General features: G+C 44.9%; 1 protein-coding gene across 1 annotated transcript; it reads right to left on the reverse strand.

Annotated features, from left to right (window-relative positions):
* Positions 1-1,103: 1,103 nt before the first annotated feature.
* LOC147662086 (uncharacterized) lies at positions 1,104-23,123 on the reverse strand. The gene is made up of 2 exons (XM_086951122.1): positions 21,539-23,123; positions 1,104-2,277 (listed from the first exon to the last, which is right to left on the reverse strand). The coding sequence occupies exons 1-2, from the start codon at positions 23,121-23,123 to the stop codon at positions 1,232-1,234; spliced, it is 2,631 nt and encodes an 876-aa protein (XP_086807248.1). The 3' UTR covers positions 1,104-1,231.
* Between the last annotated feature and the right edge of the window lie 2,242 nt (positions 23,124-25,365).

The following is a 25,365-nucleotide window of genomic DNA, read 5'->3' on the forward strand; positions in this document are numbered from 1 at the left end:
CACTGGATGCGGCGCGTGCATGGGAGTTAGTGGTACAGGCTTTGCGTGATTCTTTGGTTGAGGATGAGGAAGGCGAGAACTAAGCCGCTGGACACCGCGGGGCGAACACAGAAGTATGGTCCTACGCACTGTAGTGGACCCATCCAATTCGATAGGGCGAAGCACACACCTTAGCAGTTGCCAGGGGAGGGGGGCTTTGGGGGGGTTGGTTGTAGGGGGTTTGGGGAGGGCCGGAAGCCATTGGGAGGGTTGCTTGTTAGGGCCTTGGATCTACTGGGACAGTGGGCACTGAGTGGAGGGTAGACCGACTGGGTGGAACGGCCAGGTGCGAAGGTCCATATAGCCTAGGGCAGGCCCCGGTAAGGGCGATTTCATTGATTATCACGGAGATGGCTGACGGGAATGTTGTTGTGGGTGGGGGGGTAAAAGCAGATACACAAAACGACCTTCCAGCCAGGGTCCCAATGGGACGTACACTGTGATGTGTTCCTTTTTGAGCGATGTGATATGCCGCCCGGCCTCCGGGATGCGGGCTGAATGGCTGTGTACGACTGTGAACTATCATTGGATGGGGGGAGCCCACAAGTGTGCTGGCTGTTTAATTGTATCCTGTGGTTTATAACTCTGCAATAAAAATATAATTTAAAAAAAAAAAATAGTTTATATTTATTTATGTTGTAGAAACGTTCATTTTGAGTGAAGTTCCTGGCATAAAGTGTGCAGTGATAGGGTTCAGTTTAGTGTGTATTATTTGGCGCCGTTGCATATGTGCCTTACCAGTAAAGCTCTTCTCACACACTGTGCAGTGATAAGGCAGCTCTCCTGTGTGTGCTCTTTGATGCCGTACATGGCCTTTCTTTCTGAGAAAAGAGCTTGGAAGACACTTTGCAGTGATAAGGTTTCTCTCCAGTGTATTTGGTGTTACGAGACTTGACTTTTGATTTAAGCTCTTCTCGCATACAGTGCAGTGAAAAGGCTTCTCTCATGTGTGTACGCTTTGATGCCGTACAAGGGATTCCTGATAAGCAAAGCGCTTGGAACACTTAATGCAGAGATAAGGCTGCTCTACTGTGTGTACGCTTTGATGCTGTACAAGGGTCGCCTTAGGAGAAAAACGCTTTGAACACTCAGTGCAATGATAAAGCTTCTCTCCTGTGTGTGTTCTTTGATGCAGTACAAGGGTTGTCTTCTGAGAAAAGGTTTTTGAACACACAGTACAGTGATGAGGCCTCTATCTTGTGTGTACGCTTTGATGCTGTACAAGGGTCGTCTTACGAGAAAAGCACTTTGAACACTCAGTGCAGTGATAAAGCTTCTCTCCTGTGTGTGTTCTTTGATGCCGTACAAGGGAGCTCCTGTCAACAAAGCGCTTGGAACACAGAGTGCAGTGATAAGGCCGCTCTCCTGTGTGTGTTCTTTGATGCAGTACAAGGCCTTTCTTATGAGCAAAGCGTTTGGAACACACTGTGCAGTGATACGGCCTCTCTCCAGTGTGTACGCTTTGATGCTGTATAAGGGTCGCCTTATAAGAAAAGCGCTTGGAACACAGAGTGCAGTGATAAGGCCTCTCTCCTGTGTGAGTTCTTTGATGCAGTACAAGGTTTGCCTTACAAGAAAAGGTTTTGGAACACACAGTGCAATGATAAGGTTTCTCCCCTGTGTGTTTTCTTTGGTGCTTTAGTAGATGCACCTTTTGATTGAAGCTCTTCTCACACACAGTGCAGTAAAAAGGCTTTTCTCCTGTGTGTGTTCTTTGGTGCTGTAGTAGATTTGCCTTTTGATTGAAGCTCTTCTCGCACACAGTGCAGCGAAAAGGCTTTTCTCCTGTGTGTATGTGTTGATGATGCTCATGAAGAATTTTCTTTCGAGTGAAGCTCTTTGCACATACAGTACAGTGATGAGGCCTCTCTCCTGTGTGTACACTTTGATGCCGTACAAGGCTATTCTTATAAGCAAAGCGCTTGGAACACTCGGTGCAGTGATACGGCCTCTCTCCAGTGTGTGTTCTTTGATGCTGTAAAAAAGTTCCCTTTTGAGTGAAACACTTTTTGCACGTTTCGCAGGGATATGGCCTGAGGCTGGTGTGTCCTTTTTTGTGCCTCACAAGAAGTGTCTCATTGATAAATTCTTTGTCACACACATTACAAGCAAAGCGTCTCTCCTTCATGTGCATTCTGCGCCGTTTCCTTAAGTAGATATTTTGAGTAAAATTCATCTTGCCTCCGGAACCTTTATGGCTTTCTTTCCCATTCATATTTTCTAGATGTGATTGTTGTTCTGCAAAATAGAAAAAACATTTAAAATTACATGAAGAAAATATTTCTTGAAAAAGCTGCTTTGATATAATATGGAGAAGTGAACAGTTACAATTCAGGGAAAAAAAATGTATGTTCTAGGAAAAAGTCACACTTCACTTTGAGACACAAATAGTGGCTAGTCCTCCTACACAAAGTGCGTTGACCTGGTCCTGCAGCAGGAGCATGCTGGGAAATAAAGTGATTCCCAAGAACCACTGTTCGACATGGGGTTTCTGGTTGGCTAGGGTAGGCACCTAAGCCAGGCAGAATCCACCAGTCTAGTCAGGGTAAGCCAGATACACACCTGAGATAACCTGCGCTCACCCTCTGGTAGCTTGGAGCAGAGCAGTCAGGCTTGTTTAAAGATGCAATGTGCAGAGCATATGTGCAACACACTAGTGAAGCAACACAGTGAGTAAACCACAAAAGGCAATCCGCGCAGGATTAAGTAAAAATAGATTCTATATTACACACTTACTTTTATCTTCGCGTTGCAAGTCGTCACAAAATGATTCGCTTTACCACAGTCTATGCATATCTGTCCAATGGCGGGACATTTACCTTTGTGTGGAAATTACAGTCCGTATCTGTAACACGTTTTGTTTTTCTGTGGAGACAGGACCTTGTGTCCCTCGGCCTTGTACCTTGGCTTACTTTTCGTGCTCATGACAGATGCACTTTGGGCACCTACGGCCTCCATGTCAGTCACTTGGCGATAAGTACGCTTGTCAGCGCAAGCAGCCATGAGGACTTGATACAAGCTCAGTTTCCATTAGCATTCGTCGTTGAAATGCTTCCGACAGACATCCATTGATCACTCTGAGGAGGGCAGCCTCCTCATCATAAATTAATTAAATTTACAGTGCTTTACCAAACATCCAGTCTTTCAACAAACTCATCAATGGTCTAACCTGGTCTCTGGATGAAGATATATCTTTTATAATTCACATTTGGCACTGGCTTAAACTTGACATTAAAGGCCTTTTCGATTTGATCATATGTCTTTTCACCTTCTTGTAAATTCTTTTTCATGGCTTCTTTTACTCCTTCATCGGCCATGTTTCTCAAGATACTTTATACTCTTTTTCATCTATTGCATTTATGATATCTTCAAAAGTCTCTATCCATCCATCTATCGCCAATATTCAGTTTTTTTGCAATATCACACGCAGTTGGCGGTTTTAAGAATGCAGCAGCCGTGTATACATTGGAGGACAGTAGTGGTCTCGCAGGCACTCCCTGTGGAACTTCATCAGACAGAGCTTCTCTAGCGCCTCGTTATGTGCTGGCTTCGGGGTCAGCCTTAATGACTTTTGGAGCTAGGATCTCGCCCTGGCTCTCCATCGGAGCTCTGTATGTTATGGCTGTCTAAGGAGTTGTTCGGGGCCCCTTATTCAGCAGCTTTGGTGGTGGGCCGCTTCGTCTGGGGAAACTCAGCAAACCCAACCCGACCCTCTTTCTGGGACTGCTCTCCAGCATGTTTTGAGACTATGATTTGTTGATGGTTTAGAGAAGGAGATAAATCTTGGTACACTACAAGTACATGAAAGCAGATAACACTGGTCGATTTTGTGCTTAAATGTTTCTTCATATACACCTGGTTAATCTCTGCTTCACAGCATGTGAATTTCAGTGTAATGTGTACTGAACTATTTCTGTGTGCTTTCCTTGTCCACCTTTCGTTTTCTTACTCCACATAGCGTAATGGTATTAATTTGCGTAATGGCGCCATATATTCCATTAGAAGCTGTTTCGTTCAGTTCCTGTCCAGCGACATGTAGACTTTCAGTGTCGCTGTCTTTATCCTTAAGCATTTTATTCAGGCTGGCATTGCGCTGAGACTCCACCAGCGCCAGCATTGATTCTGCACTTCAACTGAGGCACATGTGGCACGCACGAGCAGTGTGCTTGATCACGGCAAACTCTCCGGAAGAGCGCTTTTAGTGTATGGGCTTCGTATCCCCCATCTTGTCACCAGTTATAGCTTCCTTACAGCCAGATACTCACCAATAACCAAGCCACACATGGAGAGTAGTTGAACACATCTTGATTACACTACGTGACTTCTGACCATAATCAGATACTGTTTGAATTTAAAATTTTGGATAGTAAACAAGCGCCCGACAGTATACATTCCCTAGATATTTATTAACAGATTCTGAATTTATTCTTGGCATTAAAAGGCATACAAAGGAATTCATAATATTGAATATTAATTCAACAACTGTTAATTTTGTATGGGATGCATGTAAATGCAGCATTAGAGGCTATGTACAACAATATATTTTAAGGGACAACGCTGACAAACGTGGTGTAGAAAAACTGAATACATCTAATATTTTATTTGTTGAACAACAATTGGCTGATGCCATAACACAGGGCAAAACTAATATTGAAGAGTTAGGATTAGGATTAGTGTCATTGAGGGCGGCACTAAAGAGAACCCTCAGGGAGAAATACAGCTCAAAAATACACAAGTACAAGAAGGCACAGTACGAAGGGGGAGACAGAATTGGCAACATTTTGGCTTACGAGGTAGCCGATAAAAAAGCCAAAACTACTATAAAAGTAATAAAAGGGCTAGACTCTAAGGAATACAGAAAATCGGAGCAGATTCTAGACCAATTCGCTAAATATTACTGCCACCTATATACTCCAGAAAACTCACCTACTTCAGAAGAAATTAGACTATATTTAGAGAAGTACCTACCCGGGAGATTAGATGTGGAAGCAATCAGACAACTTGGCTCCAAGATTACAATCGAGGAAATTGAGATAGCTATACAAGCATTGCCTTCAGGTAAGGCTGCGGGAGAAAATTGTTTGCCTATAGAGATTTATAGGATTTGTGAAAAGGAATTACTTCCTCGCTTCCAGCTGGTGATAGACTCTATGGGGCAAACAGGAAGTGCTCCTATATCATGGCGTACTGCTAAAATAGTTTTTTTCTTAAAAAAGAACGAACCGCCGGAGGAACAGGGGTCATATAGGCCAATCTCATTAATTAATACTGATGCGAAAGTGTTTGCCAAAGTCTTGGCAAATCGCCTCGCTCCTATTATGCCAGATTTGGTCAACTGCCAACAACATGGGTTTGTGGTGGGGAGAGACACCACTACCCATATTAATACTGCTGTTACTGCCTTCGACGTGGCTGCAGCTACTCTCACCCCACTCGGAATGGTTATGTTAGATGCGGAGAAAGCATTCGACCGAGCGGGGTGGGAGTATTTATGGGCAACGCTGAGTGCATTTGGTATACAGGGGCAATATCTCGGATGGGTCCGATCTTTATATGAATCACCAACGGCAATAGTTGGCTATGTAGGAGCCAACTCGGCTAATTTTTCAATCAAAAGGGGGACTAGGCAGGGGTGTCCTTTATCACCCCTGCTTTTAGCTTTAGCTTTGGAGCCATTCTTAAATGCATTAATAGCTCAAGATAATATAATCCCAGCAGAACATGGAGGCAAGAGTTTGAAAATTACAGCTTTTGCTGATGATATAGCTATATTTACCACCAACTTAGTCCTGGCCATTCCTACGATAATTGAGGAAGCTAGCAAATTTGGGGGCATATCGGGGTACAAGTTAAATGTGAGTAAAACTCAAGCAATCGCCAACTATAAACCTACGCAACCGGTATTAGGGCTTTGTCCAAATGCTATTTATCTAAGAGTTAAGCTTACTGCCGATATAGAGAAAATCATAGCACTGAATTACGACCCTCTACTCAATGAGATAACTGCCACTCTTACAAATTGGCATAAGATACCACTTAGCTTGGTAGGACTTATAATTCTAATTAAAATGAAGATTGTACAGAAGCTATTGTATCTATTTAGGTCTATCCCTATGCAACTGAATAATCTATATATTAAGAGAATAGAGAGCATATGTAGTAGCTATATTTGGGGCTATAAAAAAGCCCGTAGATCAATGGCCACATTGAAACTCTCAATAGAAAAGGGAGGATTACATTTCCTGAATTTCAAAATCTATTTTTTTGCAACTTTTGTCCAACGTATATGTAGTCTTTTGTTAAAGGAAAGTTCCTTATTCTATCACCAATTTATGTTGGGATCAGATAGCAACCAGTTCTTGTTTTGTGTGCATGACCCCAATTACTACAAGAGGGTCAAGTTTAAGACCGCAAGAGATATTAAAAGAATGTGGGATCAAATTATGATCACTGACAAGATCTCATTTTTTAATGCTGAGCTACAAATTTGGGGGAATCCAGGGATGCCAGGCATATTTTCTGATGGCGCCAGCGCACAATGGATAGGTCATGGCATAAATACTTTAGGCGATCTATATGGGCCGGATGGTCTTTTGAGCTTTAGTACACTAAAAATACCGTATAAAATTAGTGATGTTATGTATTTTAAATATATACAGATACAAGATTTCTAGGTTAATAAAATGAAAATAGAGAGAGTAGAACACTCAGACACTTTACAATGTATTTATTCTAGGTATACTAAATCACTTATTAGTAAGAGCTACGCTTGTCTTAATAGTGGCCGGGTAGGGGATTGCGCGAAAATGGCCGACAAATGGACCAGAAGACTAGGAGTCAATATCAGTTCCAATCAGATTGCAGGATCGCTCAAACAAATAAATCGAGTGGTCCAATCTTCAAATTTGAGGCTACAATTTCATAGAACGGTTACTCAAATTTACGATACGCCTCAAAGAATTGCTAGTTGGACCTCTGGAAATATTTCTAGTGAGCGTACTAAATGCCCAAAATGCAATATGGAAGCTGCTGGTATAGAACATATGCTCTATCAGTGTCCGGAACTTACAGCATTCTGGAAAGGAATAACAGGGGCTCTTAATAGTAGGCAAATAACAGTACCAGCTCATCGGCACATTTGATATTGTTAGATATACAAGATATTAATAGTAACTATAAAGACCTGACATCCATGGTCTTTGCTTGCGCTAGGTTGGTCATCGCGCGGACTTGGATCTCGAAGGAACCTCCTAGTGTCATGGAATGGTGGAATCTTATCCATGAAATACATACAATGGAGTTATCACTGGCTAAACTTAGTGGTCCTAAAGCATTGAAAGGGAGGGAAAAATATAGGGAACGTTCATTAGATAAACATGTCATTGCTTTGAGAGACCAGCACATTAGCACTACTGTTAAGTCAAGTCAAGTCAAGTCAAGATTTGTATAGCGCACTACTCACCCGGACGGTCTCAAGGCGCTTGAGGGGGGGGGTGGGGGTTGTTACTTATCAAATAGCCAAGTTTTGAGTTGTTTTCTGAAGGAGAGGTGGTTCTGTGTAAGGCGGAGGTGGGTGGGGAGAGAGTTCCAGGTTTTGGCCGCCAGATAGGAGAAAGATCTCCCTCCCATGGTGGTTTTACGGATACGTGAAATCGTGGCGAGGGCTTGATTGGACGATCGTAGTTGGCGGGTGGGGGTGTAAAAAGTCAGGCGCGTGTTGAGGTATTTGGGTCCTAGGTCGTAGAGGGCTTTGTGTGCGTGGGTGAGAAGACGGAACGTTATTCTCTTGTTGACGGGGAGCCAATGAAGGTCTCTCAGGTGACCGGAAATGTGGTCGTGGCGGGGTATGTCTAGGACGAGTCTGGCGGAGGCGTTCTGAATGCGTTGGAGTTTTTTCTGTAATTTGGATGTGGTTCCAGCGTAGAGGGTGTTTCCGTAGTCCAGTCGGCTTGTGACAGGTGCTTGAGTGACCGTCTTTCTTGTTTCGGTGGGGATCCATCGGAAGATCTTTTTGAGCATGCGTAGGATGTTAAAGCATGATGATGAGATGGCGTTGACTTGTCTGGTCATCGAGAGGGATGAGTCTAGAATGAATCCCAGGTTGCGAGCATGGTCCGTTGGTTTGGGCGCGCTGCCTGGGGCTGGTGGCCACCATGAGTCGTCCCAAGCAGAGGGTGATGATCCTAGGATGAGGACTTCCGTCTTGTCTGAATTTAGTTTTAAGCGGCTGTTCTTCATCCATTCGGCTACGTCTTTCATCCCTTTGTGTAGGTTGGTTTTGGCGGTGTTTGGGTCTTTAGTGAGGGAGAGGATCAGCTGTGTGTCGTCAGCGTAGGAGATGATGTTGAGGTTGTGTTGGCGTGCGATGGATGCAAGGGGGCTCAGGTAGATGTTGAAGAGAGTGGGGCTGAGCGAGGAGCCTTGGGGAACGCCACAGATTACTTCGGTGGCCTCTGATCTGAAAGGGGGGAGGCGGACTCTCTGGGTTCTTCCGGCGAGGAACGATATGATCCAATCCAATGCTTTTCCTTGTATTCCGATGTTGTTGAGGCGTTGTACAAGGGTGCTATGACAGACCGTGTCAAACGCTGCGGAGAGGTCCAGGAGGATGAGGGCAGCTGTTTCCCCATTGTCGAGTTGTGATCGGATGTCGTCTGTGGCTGCGATGAGGGCGGTCTTGGTGCTGTGTTTGGCTTGGAAACCGGACTGTGAAGGGTCGAGGGAGCCGTTAGACTCGAGGAAGGCGGCGTGCTGATTGTTGACGGCCTTCTCTATGACTTTGGCAGGGAAAGGGAGGAGCGAGATGGGGCGGTAGTTCTTGTTCAGTGGGGTCTGCTGTAGGTTTCTTCAGGAGGGCACTGAGTTCGGCATGTTTCCAGCTTTCCGGGAAGGTAGCGGTGTTGAGGGAGCAGTTGATGATATTCCGGAGGTGGGGTGCGATGATGGAGTTGGCCTTGTTGAAGATGTGGTGGGGGCATGGGTCGGTTGGTTGAATGGAGTTCATCAAGCGGATGGTGTCTTCGGTGCTGATCGGGTTCCAGGCGTCCAGGGTGGTGGTGGGGGTAAGGGGGGTGGACTGGTCGCCGAAGCTGTTATGTATGTCAGCGATTTTACTGTGGAAGAACGAGGCTAGAGAGACGCAGAGGCCTTGAGAGGGAGTGATGTCGTTGGTGTCGGCGCTGGGATGGGTAAGCTCTTTGACGATGCTGAAGAGTTCCTTGCTGTTGTGGGCATTGTTGTCGAGTCGCTCCTTGAGTGCCGATTTCTTGGTGGATCTGAGTGGTGTTTGGGGGTGGCCTCCTTGAGGGCGGTCATGTTGTCTGTGGTTGGGTTTCTTCGCCAGGCTTTCTCGAGGGTGCGGCAGTTCTTTTTGGAGTTTTAGAGGTTGTCATTGAACCAAGAGGCTTTTTTGCTACCTGGCTTGTTGTGTTGCTTTTTCAGGGGAGCTAATTCGTCGGCGCAGTGGGTGATCCATTGTGCGAGATTGATGGCTGCTTGATTTGGGTCCGATGATTTGGCGAGAGGGTTTTGGTTTAGCGATGTGGTGAGCTGGTCGGTGGTAAGTTTGTTCCAGTTTCTGCGGGGGACTTGTTGTGGGTGGTGGTGGGTAGTGGTCTTTCTGAAATTGAAATGTACGCAGCTGTGGTCCATCCAGTGGAGTCCTGTGGCGTGGTTGAAGGAGACGTGCTTGCTGGAGGAGAAGATCGGGTCTTGCGTGTGTCCGGCGTAGTGGGTGGGGGTATTCACCAGCTATTTGAGTCCGAGATTGGAGAGGTTGTCCAGAAGGGTGATGGTATTGTTGTCGTTGTTCTTTTCCAGGTGGAAGTTGAGGTCCCCTAGGAGAAAGTAGTCCTCGGAGGGGAGGGTGTGTGGGCTGAGGAAGTCAGTGATGTCTTCGCACAATTGTGTGCGGGGTCCTGGTGGTCTGTAGATGAGGGTGCCTCTAAGTGTGGTTTTGGGGTCGGTGTGTATCTGGAAGTGGAGGTGTTCGGCGGCTGTGAGGGTGTCCTCGGAGCTGGTCGTGATGCGGATGGTTTTCTTGTGGACGATGGCGATGCCTCCTCCTGTCTGGTTGATGCAGTCCTTTCGGATGATCTTGTAACCGTCCGGGATGGCTATGGCGATGTCGGGCGCTGATGAGGCGTTCATCCAAGTTTCTGTAAGAAAGGCGATGTCCGGCGTGGTGTTGTCTAGTAGGTTCCATAGTTCAATGGCGTGTCTGTGGATCGAACGGGTGTTGAGCAGGATGCACTTAAGTTGGTTGTTGTCGGAGCTCTGTTTGGCGTTTGTGGATATAGTGTGGGTCTTGAAGCAGTCGAACTTGCAGGATTGGCATTTGAAGGGTCCATGGGTGCGTCCTGGGGCAGCTTGGTGACAGTCGGGGAGACGGCCGGTGTTGAGTGCAGAAAGGGTTGCAGCGTCATACGTTAGGCGGGTGGAGTGGATTTTGCGGGGGCAGGGGGTCTGGCGCTGGGCGCGGTCCAGGCGCGGACGGGCGTAGACGGGCTTACCTTTGGCGCGCATAGGGCGCGTCCGCTGCGCGTATGTTGCTCTGACATAAGTGGATAGTGGAGGGGGCGGAGCGAGGGAGGAGCAGCTGGGAGGCGGGAGCGGGGCGGCGAGTGGGTAGGGTCAGTAGGAGCTGGAGGGAGCGGGGGTGGGGCCGCGGGGGAGCAGCGGCGTGGACGGGCTAAGGGCACAACAACAATGCTGGGCGAGATCACTGGCACAAAGGAGGTCGTGGGCACAAAAAACAATCACTGGCACAATCAATGGCACAGAATGCGGTCGCAGGCACAAATAGCTGGCACAATTGTAATCAACAATAAACAATAAAAGAGTGTCTTAAGGAGTAGGCTTGACCACAGTAGGGAGCAACAAACTTAAGATACAGGAACAATCTCACTGGGATGTTAAAGAAAGCCCTTACTCACCACCTAGTGATGACATGCTTCATCATCGGGCTCCACCAAAGAGACCGAGTGTCCTAATTTTTTGCACTTTTTTCACCTTTTTGTTCTTTTTCACTTTCACGTCCCTAGGTAAGGGTGGGCCTTAGCGTGTCCCACCACCCCGCTTCGCAGTAAATCTGGCGTTGCAGCACACCAAAGAGACACTCGGTCTCTTTGGTGGAGCCCGATGATGAAGCATGTCATCACTAGGTGGTGAGTGAGGGCTTTCTTTAACATCCCAGTGAGGTTGTTCCTGTATCTTAAGTTTGTTGCTCCCTACTGTGGTCACGCCTACTCCTTAAGACACTCTTTTGTTGTTTATTGATGACTAACCGGGGAATAAGAGTGTCACACTACTCTCCCTACCTCTCTTCTTGTTGAAGTACAATTGTAATCAATGCAGGCAACGATACCAGGTACAATGCAGGTCGCTGGCACAGATAGCAGGGCAGAATGCAGGTCGCTGGCACAGATAGCAGGGCAGAGTGCAGGTCGCTTGGCACAGATGGCTGGGACGAGCTGCGAGTGGAGCGACCAGTACTGTAACCCTCTGCTTGTATCTTACTGGTTATTTAATGTTCAGATACTTATGCAATGATGTATGTATAACAAAACATGATTTCTCTTTTTTTGTTTTTCTCTTTCTTGCAATAAATAAATAAATAAAAAAAAATTTAAAAAAAGATTACACTACGTATACGTCAGAACTCAACGTTCTACACTGGCCTTTAACTCCTCTCTCCAGTGCTTACGTCCTTACCGATGATATACCTTGGTAGTCACTAATGAAGGATCGATGCTACTACTGCAAGAATAAGCTTGTTAGTTGCACTGAAGAAAACAGCTATTGAATTTGGTAGACATTGCCCTCTCTACAGGATCACCCCCAAACTGGTGCCTCCACCCTTCCTATTATTGCAGAATTTGTTTCTGTAGGCCTTAGGACACCCTCCTGTTCTACACCACTGTGAACCCATGTGACTTATTGCTCCGTATTTGAAAACGACCCTTCTGTCTTCCTTGCTCCAGCAAGGATCTCTCAGACTGCGTCACTGCTCCGTCACACCCCTGCAATCGGATTTGAATGCTCTCAAGTGGCTTTCGAGGGCAGAGCTTTGTGTGTGCCTCACGCAGCTGTCTTGTTAATTTCTATGTGAAAATTGGCTTGTCATGAAAGTCCTTACTGGAAATAACCTATCATTCAGTGGCGGCTGGTGACATTTCAAAGTGGTGAGGCACAGGAGTTGGGGATTAATTTGTGTGTAGCGCGCGAGTCCGGGCGACATAAGGGAGTTCAACGCAAGCATCATTCACTAAATCATTCCCCCAGTAATTCATCCATGTTTCCATCATCTACTGACTGCATACATCTGTTCATGCATACATACATACATACATCCTTCTAGACTCTCCCATTCAGGCATCCCACCCTTCTATCCTTCTATGTATCTATTCACTGGAAAATCATTGATTCATTTGTTCATCATATGGAGCATTCATCCATTCATGTATACATCCACTCATTCTTTCGGACTTACTCTCCTGTAACTCTTTGCCCACCCATCCATCTATGTATCCTTTCACCACTGGTGAATCACCAGAACATCCAACCATCCATCCATCTTGATAAAAATGCATTTGCTTGACTGTATTTGAATCACGTTTTCTGTTCGCATAATGTTTTGGAGGTGAGTCATTAACAGTAATTCCGTCTCTGTCTACATCAAGGCTGGATGGACATGCTTTTCTTAACATAAAGTAATTCAGGTTAACAAGGGGCATATTAAATTGTTTTCTATTCTTACACACAGAATAGGTTCAACTTTGCAAGAGAAAGATTGACTGTGACTGAATGCAGACTGCAAATGGTGAGCCTATTGCGGTCCTGTTATTAAGTCCGATTTGCAATTAACTGAAGACAGATATTTCCTAATCGGCTCCAAAAAAAGTTTGCCCATCCAATTTCTCAGAAACAAGCTAACTCGAGCATTATTAATATTTAACATATAAAGGGGCCTATTTCGAGTTTTATTTTTCAGGTGCTTAGCACCTGGATCAAACAGCTCATTACAACCCTGCTCCCTCCTGCCCCCTTCCTCTGTATTTCCGAATGATCACACTTGCCTCCTGGGATATTTGCTGCCAGCCATCCTTCTAATCACGCCTGCTTCGCCTTGGCATGGAGGAGAGGTCAGGTGGATTTTGAGAGGGTAGCTTGGTCTGTGCTCTGTGGCCTCCGTTTCACCTGCGCACACCTGATCCACACCCTGGACTCCGCAGCCGCCATTTCGCATTTAATAACAGTATGTATGCACATGTGGAGGCCACGCAAGGCATCTTATAGGAGGAGGTTTTTCAGTATAATAAAGGGCATTTTTTCCTAACGGAGCTTCTCTTTCATTCCAACAGAGAAAGACATATGTACGTTTATTTTACGTGACATTGACAAATCCACGAGTCCAAATGCATGAGTGCTAAGCACTTCATTTCCCTCTTTGCTCAGTAGAAATACAATGTCACGTTTCTACTTTTTTATACAGACTAAATATTATGAATGGAAACACAACGCTATCTGACATTAAAACACCCCTAAAGGCATCAGAGGGCAGAGCTGAGCAACTGTATGGGACCTGGGACAGGAGGTGTCAGGGGCGCTGGAGGAGGCTATGTCACGGGATGAAAGAACAATTAAGCCTCTTTAACAAGTAAATGGTCTTTCTAAAGACCTGTGAAGGACTCGGGTGCGGCTGTGTGTGTGCCCGGGAAGGAATTTCCAGCAGCCGGAAGGGGGCGTGGGGAGATAACTCTGTATTCGAGACGGCAGAGCTGCAATATTTGCTAGTATTATGCCGTTTTTACCTATAAATACAGACAAAGGAAAAATTGTTTTCCGTCTGAATTTATATGTAAAAATCCGTTTAAACGGAAAACCGGGAGCCCTAATTATATACTAGTATCCCCAAATCTGGGGGGATTGCCGTCAAACAGCATTTTTTTTAAATCGGAGACGCCACTCTACTTGAGCATTTTGGAATGCTAATAGATTTGATTACTGTTCTTTTGGCTAACAATGACTTTATCGGGAGTAGTATGATTTTACAGCAAGTTGCAATAACTTAGCATGGCCAGATTATCAGGCAAAATCAGTTTTAGGATTTCACCCGATGCACTTGGCTCTTCACAGGGTATCCTTCAGGATCACAACGGTGTTCTTCTTGTTCTATCTGGTGATGGTGACTTACCTGCTGCATTTCTTATTTACAATTGTGTAAGATACTTTCTATATCCTCTTGCAGCCTTGAAAAAGTCTCTATGACAAAACACGTGACGGCTGCGTGTCAGTAATGGATTTTACGTCTCAGACGCAAGAAAGGTGAATAATTGTGGAAACAATAAATCACAACAAACATCTCTGATCTTGCAGTACTTCTTTACTGGCCACAAGGCATGGCCATTGGACTTCGCTGAGTGCTTCAGTATTCCTCTGCTCATTTGGAAGCGAGGTGTTGGCAGGATAGGCCTCTTTGACTAAACGAGGGGAGCAGCTGTCACTTATCATAGTTGCACATCACAAAGGCTCTGCTTGAGCACTCTCACAAAGGAGTTATCACTGGTCTTTTGTGACCAAACTAGCTGGACCCAGGGCAAGGAGGAAGCGGATGCCTGACATGTCATGGCGGTGGAAGCCTCTGGAAACTACTACTAGTGGGCGCCAGGTATAAATATTGGACTCCAGACCGCAAAAGAATAAACGAGGTCCCAGTGCCACCCACTGTCCCTTCTAATACTTCATGCCAGTAAGAAAACTCTCAACAAAGTCCCACAAAATTATAGTGTCAGACAATTTACATCAATGACACCTAGTGACCCCTCCTAACATATTGGATTGCGTGACCCTAAATTGAGTGACGTCCCCTGGTCACAGCGGTAAGCCCATAGGTTGGGTTGTAAAGTTCCACAAAATTATGAATTCAAATTATTTCCACATTTCAAAATTCTTTATTCTTGTAATTTTCAAGATTGATTCCTCAAAACAAGTAATCCAGCCTTATGGTTAATTGCTTCCTTGTCCAATGCATTTCGGCTAAGCATTAGCCTTCATCAGGGACTGGATTCTACAAATTAAATAATCACATGTAAGGATATATCAGGGACTATATATCTAACTCATATCTAGTATAACAATGATGTCTCAAAATGATGACAAGTAGCGTAGCTTTAAATACCACCCCGTGATTCAGAGTGATAAGTTAAATGAATAGATAAATCTGAATGTCAAACACCTATCTGCGTGTGTGAAAAGATTAAATTACCAAATGCAAATGACCCACGAAGAAAAACCAAGATCAGGAAGTTTGAGTTTGAAACGTGAAATATATACACCCACTCACCAAATGGATGAAAACAAGCTGTGCGCGAAACGAGAAAAAGGTTTGCGTTGTGATTAAAAAGAACCCACGATGTGAAGTCGAGTTCGAGGATAGAGAAAGTGAGGCGCATACACCCGCTTACCGATTAAATAGGACAAACGTTCCTAAACGCCATTCTCGGAAAACGCTGTTCCCCGATCGGTGTAAACAGTGCAAGTTAAATCGCCATGCTGTTAATGGATATAGAAAACGGACCACGTCCGTGATCGTTAATAGAGCGGCCATGATAGACAGGGGTGAAAACGGGTGAAACGGGTGAGGTAAAGGAAAGAAACCGACAGGATTCAACAAAATGAGATAATCCTCATTGACAAAAAACTCATGATGGTGTTATCATCACTCAAGTTCTGTAAAAGATCAAATAGATAGCATATACAAAACCCCTATCGTATTCATGAACAGTGAAGACAGACTACATGAGCAACCATGGTAACCAACCATGATAAAAAAAGATAAAGTGTTTTAGACTGAAAGGAAAAGTGAGTGATCTGGTTAAACAATGAATAAAAAACATTCAAATTCAATTGACCAGCAGTGTAGTGAAAAAATTATGCATGAGTATCAAATCAAATCAAATAAGCTTTATTCGGCGTTTGACCATAAAAGCAACAAAAGAAATACATACACGCAAAAAATAACTCAACATAGCATTACCTAATTAAAAGAAAAATGAATTAAGACCCAACTAAAATAGTTTAGCATATCAGCGATTCTAAATAAAAACCCAAAATACACAGAATCCCCCTTTTTCACCCGCTGTTATTGTAATTCGGTGCTCGGGGTCCAGGGTAAAAGTCATGCAGGTCCCAAATACAGATGGAGCCATCTCCAAGTTTTGGCTGGATAGATCGCAAGTAGGGGGCAATGTTCCTATCTTTAAACCTAACCAGTATCAAGTCCCCCGGAACATTTTTGGGCAGATGACCAAGCCACCCCACCCTTCTGACGCTCAGTATCCCACCGTCTAGCGCAGAGGGTAATGGTCTATTGTTTTTAAGCCAAAAGATGGCTTTGTTCAGTAGGTCCTGGTGCAGTTCACGTTTTCCTGGTCATGAGTGTGGGGACCCCAGAGAGAATGGTGACATATGGGGCTGCTACGGGGGGTAAGTCAATGCGATGTCTTCTATCTAGTGCGATCACAGGAGCTCTATATGGGGCGTGATTGAGATTACGGGTATTATTGCGACCACTTTGAATGGGTGGTATAACAGGGGAGTCACCGGTTTCCAATATCCTGGGCGCATTGTCCGTAGACCTTTTCTGGGTGTTAGTGGGGGTAGAGCGTGTGGGAGTAACAATGTTTCCGGTTGTTGGGTATGACCGTGCTACCGTTGTTTCAATCCTGCACAGTCTGTCCCCCAAATCATTGATTTTAGCTACCAGTGGGGAAAGAACAGTATATAGCAGACGCTCGATTTGGGCCAGAAGGGTCGAATGTAGGGGGGATCGAGTCTCAGCCTTATCCAATAGTAATGGGGCAGTATTAGGGCCAGGTACAGAGGGGCTGCAGTTATTAGATGGAAGGAGGGTAGTAACGGGGGAATGCCTGGGGGGAGCAGATTGCTTGAACAGTGTCTCGAGCCACTATGGGGGGGGATAGAGTATCCGGGATATAGTTTGTGCCACAAAGGGCATTCAGCTCTTCCCAGATGGACATTGTAGTTTGGTAACAGTATCCTGGAGTCCTGGTGTCAAGTATAGACAGATCAAAGCGATAGGGATAGAAAGAGTGGAGCTTGACTGTACCTTCTCCAATGATGGTGCCAAGAGTGGTGGCCCGTCCCGTCCTCCTAGTGCCTCTGAGGGCCACAGAGGGCCCGCCCTTTGCCCGGGCTTAGCCCGCGCGCGGTCCCGCGACGCGGGGGCTCACGCTGGCCTTAAGCGCACCTCTGGGGGCGGGGCCGGATGCTGGATGTGCGCCTTCCTGGGCGCTAAGGGTGCTGGGATGTGTAGTTCCTGATCTACCGCCTCGCCGCGGTGATCGGGATGTAGGAGGCAGCAGGGACCGGCTTCCGAGGTGAGCAGCGCTCGGGCTGCAAGCGTCCACAGCCCCCAAAAGGTGACCTCCCAGGTCAGTGGATGGCACAGGTCCCCCGCTCCCCCGGGGCTCGCGCTGGCCTTAAGCGCACCTCCGGGGGCGGGGCCGGATGCTGGATGCGCGCCTTCCTGGGCGCTAAGGGTGCTGGGATGTGTAGTTCCCGATCTACCGCCTCGCCGCGGTGATCGGGATGTAGGAGGCAGCAGGGTCCGGCTTCCGAGGTGAGCAGCGCTCGGGCTGCAAGCGTCCACAGCCCCCAAAAGGTGACCTCCCAGGTCAGTGGATGGCACAGGTCCCCCCTTTTGGTGACCTCCCAGGTCAGTGGATGGCACAGGTCCCCCCATGAGTATCAAAAGCAGGTAATTAAACGAAAGAAATCATGCAAGATACATTGTAGTTGAGTGTTTCATGGTAACTATCATAGATAACAACTGAATTCAGTCCGGTCATTCATTCCAGTTGGTTTTAAAGTTTCCAATTTGATAATCCAAAAATGTTCTCTTTGCAACAGATTATTGTGATTATCAACACCTTCACGTTTTTTTACTATTTCTAGGATGGTGAACCTAAGTTGGCTGATGTTATGTGAAGCTTCACAAAAATGGGTTGCAACAGTCGATTTGGTCTGTTTGTTACGAATGTTCGATTTATGCTCCTTCAGTCTGATTTTCATCTTCCTCTCAGTCTTTCCCACATATCCTTGTCCGCAAGGACATTTCAATAGATATATGACGTTCATAGAATCGCAGGTTGCTGACACACGTAGTTTGATCTTGTATCCCTTACTTGGGTGGGTAATGGTGTTCCCTCTAATAATAGAGTTGCAGTGACTGCAGTTATGGCAAGGCAATGTACCCTGAAAGGTTTCGTTGATTCTCTCCGCCCTTGATTTAATCATATTTCCCAAGTTTGTTCTCCTTTGGTAGGCAAATAAAGGTATTTCTTTGAAGATGTTGTTAAATTCTGCCTCTTGGGATAGTATCGCCCAATGTTTTTTAATGATGCTCTTAAATGCATTGCTCTTGGTGGAGTATTTCGACACGACAGCAATTCTTGTGTTCTCCTTCTTTGTGGCTTGAATCAATAAGGCTTTCCTGTCTCTTTGAGCACATCTACGTTTGGCATCATCTAGTACGTTTTGGGGGTATCCTCTGTTTCTGAATCTTAATTCCATCTCTTTGGTTCTAGTCTCTGATATCTCCGGGGATGATACAATCCTTTTTACTCGTAACATTTACGAGTATGGCAAATGTGTTTTCAGGGGATTATTGCATTATCTGTACACTTGAAGTGTGTCTCCTAAATTGCAAGACTCCACGAACTATCACAAAGTAAGCCAAATACTTTGATAGTTACAATGTACAGATAATGCATTATAGTAGTAGCTGGACTATAAATTCAAAATGATTATTATTTTATATATAGATCCTTTGACGACAAAGCTGAGGCATATAACATTATCAAAGGCTACTCCACTCCAGGATCAAGACTGGTACCGCAAATTGAAAAATGCTATAAATGTAAGACATAATGATCACTTGTAGGTTTGACCCTGTATGATCCTAGAAAAAACTCTTTTTGTAAAAAGACTTAAAAAAATCCTTATATACTGTATACTAATGAATGTTCCATATACCTTTTTAGATTGAAGAAGTTTTTAATTATAGTCCTGAGGAAGGTGTTCCAACCATCTAAGCACCGAAACGCGTCGACAATACTGGCTTTTTAAATTGATTTCTACATGTTGATACATTGAATTTTCGTGTATGATCTATAATGAAATATGTATGTAATTTTATGTGCAAGAAATTGTTTATGTCAAATTATTTGATACAAGAAACTTTTCTTTTTTAATAAATATGGTTTTTGATACAATTTATGTTATGGTTCACTTGGTATATGTGTAATTGAGGATAGAAGAGTTTTCTAGATAGGTGTCTAGCTTTACAAGTTACATTAGAAAAAAACTTTATTTAAAAACCACAGAGAGGAACCTTCTTTTTTGTCATGGTTCAAGATGTAGCCAGCCAACCAGGGAGCTTCAGGTCCGCAGGCCCAACTTTGGGTTTAGGTATCCGAAATGGATGGGCGAAAAAGCTCCCTCAACCAATCAGATCCAATATATTTTTACATTTGGGTCCACGAGTCCAGATGCACGGACCATTCATGGGCTAAAGGTCCAGCTAGCTCTACCTTAAATGACTAGTGGCTTAATTTGAGGACCACAAAAAAACACTGCATGAAACTAGCCAGGCCAATCCCAAATAGTTTTGTGCAGATTCATTGAACTGTGCCAAAGTTATTATATGTGTAATATATATTATTATATTACATGGGATTCTGTAATCCCTGTATAGATGGCAGTCTCGAATTTCTTTATAATCAGGAATTTGTGATGCACAAAGTCAGTGATTATGAAGAAGAGACGTCAGAGCGCCGCTTTTATAAGTTATTACAGTCGAGTCCTGAGGGCACAATGCCTGCTGCCAGCGCCAGCAGCTGATGTGAAAAGAACGTCAAGTCACGAAGCATAATTGAAGCAGCTGTTTAAAACAACAAACAGAACTTTGCTTTTATAACTTCTGCTGTATGAGACCTCAGCAAAGCTTACTGAGTGCCCAATTGGTATGACAGTACAGAGACATTTTATAGTTACAAGCCCCCACAGGATGGGCATCATTGCATACGTAACCTGGATCAGACTATGTCCTGCTGGGCCAATCAATGAAGGGCAACTGTGGCATGATACCCTTTCAAGGCTCGAAGTATGTCTATACCCTGGTGTTGCTGCCCACATGCCATCTACAAGAGCAGATTTGGGTTTTCCCCTAAAGGTGAAATCTGTGCCTCTGGTACACGTGGACTTGGTACGTACTTGACCGGCCAGGTCATGTCGACATGCTTTTACTGAAATGTGAGGTTTTGCAATAGCTAGCTGGAAGCTAGCATGTTTGTTGTCGGAAAGCCTTTTGTTGCTTGCACGTTGCAGCTGACTGACACACAAAATGGAGCGTGCGACCATTTTGTGAATTCCTGCCGATGTCAATTCTTTAGTAGCTCAAAAAAGACTATAGGCCTGAAAACATATGTATTTGGTATCATAGAAATGTCCGCTTTGTCACTAGTTTACTATGAGAAGCAGAGGGAATATGTTTAATAGCTTCCTTAGAAAAGGAAGGGTGGAATCTTTCTGCATGTTTCTATACGTTTCGAGCTACTGCAGCTTTTTCTTTTTAATGGACTTTTATTGAACTGTTTCTAACATCTTTTTGCAACAAATATCTAACAGTTTTTATTTTTACTTTTGCACAAGAGGTTTTAAGTTCATTCTTCATGTTTGCAAACATGTTAGCTGATGCATATGTAGGAGCTACGCACCAACGTTTGTGGGAAAGTGGATGTGTGACCATCTATTATACGGGATAAAGTACCACCTGGTGCATGTCAGAAGATTATTGCAAGTCACCTCAGAGTTCCATAACCTTTGTGTATCTGTCTATCATGAGGTGCTGTGCACTCCTGGAGAACCCTGAAGTGACAACAACATCCCTGGTCGGCCTTGCTGTTGAGGCTGAATACAGACTAGGATTTTTTAATCAGGATCTGGAGATGACTGCATCTTACCCAATGTAACTGTGCAACTAGAAACACAGTTCCCTCTCTAGAATGCACATGTCTGCTATTCTCAATGAACACCACATCACTTGCATCCGACTATTACGTGCGATTCTGGCCAGTAATTCCTCCCATGAATAGCGCTATTTCCAGTTCTCCAGCCTGGAATAGGGACGGACAAGGAACGACAAGAGCTACTGGCTTATTTGTCTCATGCAGAGTCCCATTACCAGGCCTGTTTCTTCACAGGAAGGATGCAGTCCTGTGTGGAAACAGAGGAGAAGAATGCAGGGAAACATCTGCACCCTGTGTACTCGTACTTTGGGGGTCAGTATCGCTCAGTGGGTTCCATCCAAACCATAATCCTCCCCTCAGAGACTTTCTCAAATCTGCCCATACGCATTTTGAAGAGGTTACATGTGTTAGTATGCACTCCAAGAGTCTATTTATAGTAAAACACATACCTGGGGTAGTTTCGAACAGCAATAAATGTGATTTTGTATTTCCTCTCTCCATTGAGTCTTCATCTGCAGTATGTGTATCCAGTCCTAGGAATGATGGAGGCACACACTGACCCCGCTCATCAGGACAGAGCAGTTCTGCCTTGCAGTTCTGATGTTGATGCTGTGATTCAGGATGCAGTGGTTCGAGTATGTAGTTCTGATCTGAACCCTCTGCATCAGTACAGGGAGGTTCTAGCTTGTACTTTTGATCTGAACCATGTGCATCTGCACAGGTCTGTTCAAGCTCATCGTTCTGATCTGGTTTCTGTGCTTCAGGAAGCACTGACTCTAGCTCTCGGTCCTGGTCCGCAGTGTGCAGTGGTTCTTGCTTGTACTTTTGATCTGAACCATGTGCATCACTACAGGCCGGTTCTAGATTGTCATGTTTGTCTGGTTCCTGTGCTTCAGGGCGCATAGATTCTAGCTCGTAGTTCACGTTTGGATCCTGCGCATAAGGAAGTTCCTGCTCCAAGCATAGGTGTTGCTGTAGGCACTGGGTTTGTTGTGACCCCAACTCATCAAAGGACAACAGCCCAGACTCTAAGTGTTCATCTGATGACATCCCATCAGGTGACAAGGGTTGAAGGCTGCGGTTCTCCTTGGGATCTTGGAAATCAAAACACATCAATTCATCCTCCAAGGGATCATCAGGTCCGTTCCCATCTGGTAGCGTGGGTTGTATACGGTGGTTTTGCTGTAGTTTGTATCCTTTAGGAAATACTGGGTGTGGGCAGAGGTTCTGTTGCTGGTCCCAGCTATTAGTATACAATGGGGATGGTTCTTGCTTCAGGGGCTCATCTGGCTCCCACTCTTCTGGGAACGCTGACTGTACGCTATGGTCTTGCTGTAGTGTCTGCCCATCAACAAATTCTGAGTGAAGACACAGGTTTGCCTCCTGTGATCTTCCTGGAGGAACTGTCTGAGGGCACCGGGATAGAGGACAATCCTGCTGTACTCCATTTCTATCTGGAAACCCAGGTTGCACGCACTGGTCCTGCTGTGGGTGACGTCGATCAGGAAACACTGGCTGTAGACAAAGGTTTGGCTCCTCTGGACGCCCTTGAACATCAGTTGGCGAGGAGAGCGTACAGTCCTGCTTTGGTGAATGCCCATCAGAGAACACCGGCTGAAGACACAAGCTCGGTTCCGCTGGCCTGTCCAGTTGAGGCGTTGCAGGAGACCGGCTAACAGTACAATCTCTAATGCTCGCCGGACAGATAAGCTCCAAAGACACTGCACCATTATCTAGGGAACCTTGATCCTTTTCAATCCCTATTTTCCTAATCAGCCCAGCGACTCTAGAAGGTACGTCCTTCACAGTATTCATCAAGTTATCTAGTTTGGCTTCCAACTCCTCCAGCATGGATAGAAGGATAATATGGGGCAGGTTCTCCGAAAGCGATTCCAGGTCCTCGTCCCTCTGAGCATCATTTCGGGATCTTGAAGCTGAGACGTCATGAAGAGGATAAGATGGGACTGTGGCTCTTACGGATTCACGTGAACCCTGCGCATTCGCTTTCTTTCCCGGAGCCCGTCTTCTCCCCATTCTGGTACTCTGATTTTAAAGTCTCAAGTGTCTGCAGAGGAGAGGAAAAGAGAAAAGACAACACGTTATCACAGGACAACTAGGTCAAAATACTCCTTCCTGTCTCACCAACCCCAGTGTGATCAGAGGAAATTGCGAATATCTAACACCAGAAAAAAATGCAATCATTAAAATTTAACAATATCCATAACATAGCACATATATTATGAAAGGCACTGATTTGAAATGCGTTTCCAACACTATGTGTGTTCCTTGCTCTGCTCAAATTGCACACTTTTATGGAAAAAACTGAATACTGTAACTGCCTTGCAGCAATGAAAGATGTATAAAACCCTACCACACAAGACTGCGCTATCATTCTCATTTGCACTGTACAGCTCTCTTTTGCAGTATTCGGTTCTGTTACTGAAGCACGTTCCAACATACCAAACCTCTACAGGATCTACAAAACGCTTCTTATGTCATTGCATATATAGAGAGCATGTTCAACCTGAGGTTTCTTGGAACTGAATAAGAAATGCATAAAAGAGGAGACAACCAATCAGACCAGGGAAGAATCGAGCATGAATAGGCTTGTGGGCTGTCAGATTTCTGGGACAACACTTGAAGTTAGATTCAAATAGATTTCGCCAGAAGCGAGATACAAATGGAAGGAGCTTATAGCAAAGCAGCGTCCACCTGATCTGTTCCTCTGTAATTTTAGAATAGCAAGTAAATTCAAGTGAGGCGATCTCTGGTTTTGTACGGGTGTATGCATTTCCGCCTGGTTTGCAATGAAGTGAGGGGCTAGACCTCTCGACCCTTTAGGGCTGAGGCAGAGGGTCTTAGAGTGGATTTGTTATTTCAATATAGGTGTGACGCATGCCCTTCTGTGAAGATGATGTAGTAAACAAGCTGCGTCGCGGTGAATTACTTGTAGTCTATGAATGGTGATACTGGGCATTCTTACATATACTTGGTTGGCATGATGAGATCTAGATAAGACTGCGGCCACCGCTATTGCTTTTCTTGTCTAAAGTGGGAGGAGTGGGGTTATTTTCTCAAGTAGTTTCAGCACAAATCTTCATTTTGATCCTACTGCTCCAGCAGCTGGGACTTGCTAAGATTACTATTGATTATCACTCAGAGGCTTTTAGCTGTGGGTTTAGGCTCCGGTAACAATCGCATTTTTGTTGGAGAGTAAAGTTGGCTCCAAACGTTGGTCTTATTCTTTCAAATTACAATCTCAGTTTTGTCCACACACGGTTTTAGCTGATTCAACCTCATCAAGTAATAATTAAATTGCACCATATTTTAAAACTGGAGTGGTGAGGCGGACATTCTGCCCACACAAATTAACAACTGAGAGTAGGTATAGTTATAAAGCCTGGAACCTCTTGAAGATAGTTCTCTGACCAATGGTTTTTGCAGGTTAAGGGAGCAGAGATATTGGCCTATAATTCTTGGTTATACCCGGGACTTCTCCGTGGTTTTTCAGTATCGGGAGCTCTTCAGCATTTTGAAACACGCTTGGAGCGACAATTTTAGTGGCTTAATTGATGAAAACGCTCCGAAGGGGACTGCTCAAGACCTGGGTTTTCGAAGGAGACGCAGCACCCTCAGCGCCCAGATATCCTTGGGGTACGCTTTATAAATGTTGATTGATTGACTGAAGAGGTCAGAGATTCCCTGACTGCTGAAGGGCAAGGGTCAGTTGGTGACCTGAATTTGACCTTGATCACAAATTCATGGAACTTGTTTATTTCTTCAAACGAGGATAAGGAGAGCAGAGTTTGTTTCGGACTCAACTTCAGAATTACTGCTGCTGTAATTGTTTATACTATCTTTACATAATTTTTTTTTAAAGTATTTTAATTGTCAAAGAATGCCTCAATAGGAGTCAGGGAAGTTTTCATTTCACCAGGGGGGCGAAAAATCATTCAGGATATAAAAAAAATATTTTTATTATTTGCCTATTAATAGGACTTTGCATGTTCGTTTTGCCTTTATATTCCTCAAGCTCAATTTTAAATTTGATTTTGCTCTCTTCATCATCCCTTTCCTACCAATGTCGACGCAATGCAGGTTTCACCTCCTTTAACTCTGGCTTGTACCAGGGCACTGGTCTGGTGCGGTTTATAACACGCTGTTGGATTTGAGGGGTGTGGGTCACTAGCATATCTGAGCCACAGAGTGTATTATTTTTCTTTGGAGAGAATGTCTTCAATTGATGGTAAGAGGGAGAGGGGGAGGGGTTTGAAAG

This window comes from Lissotriton vulgaris, unplaced genomic scaffold (genome assembly GCF_964263255.1).
Source record: "Lissotriton vulgaris unplaced genomic scaffold, aLisVul1.2 SCAFFOLD_692, whole genome shotgun sequence".
Classification (NCBI taxonomy): Eukaryota; Metazoa; Chordata; class Amphibia; order Caudata; family Salamandridae; genus Lissotriton; species Lissotriton vulgaris.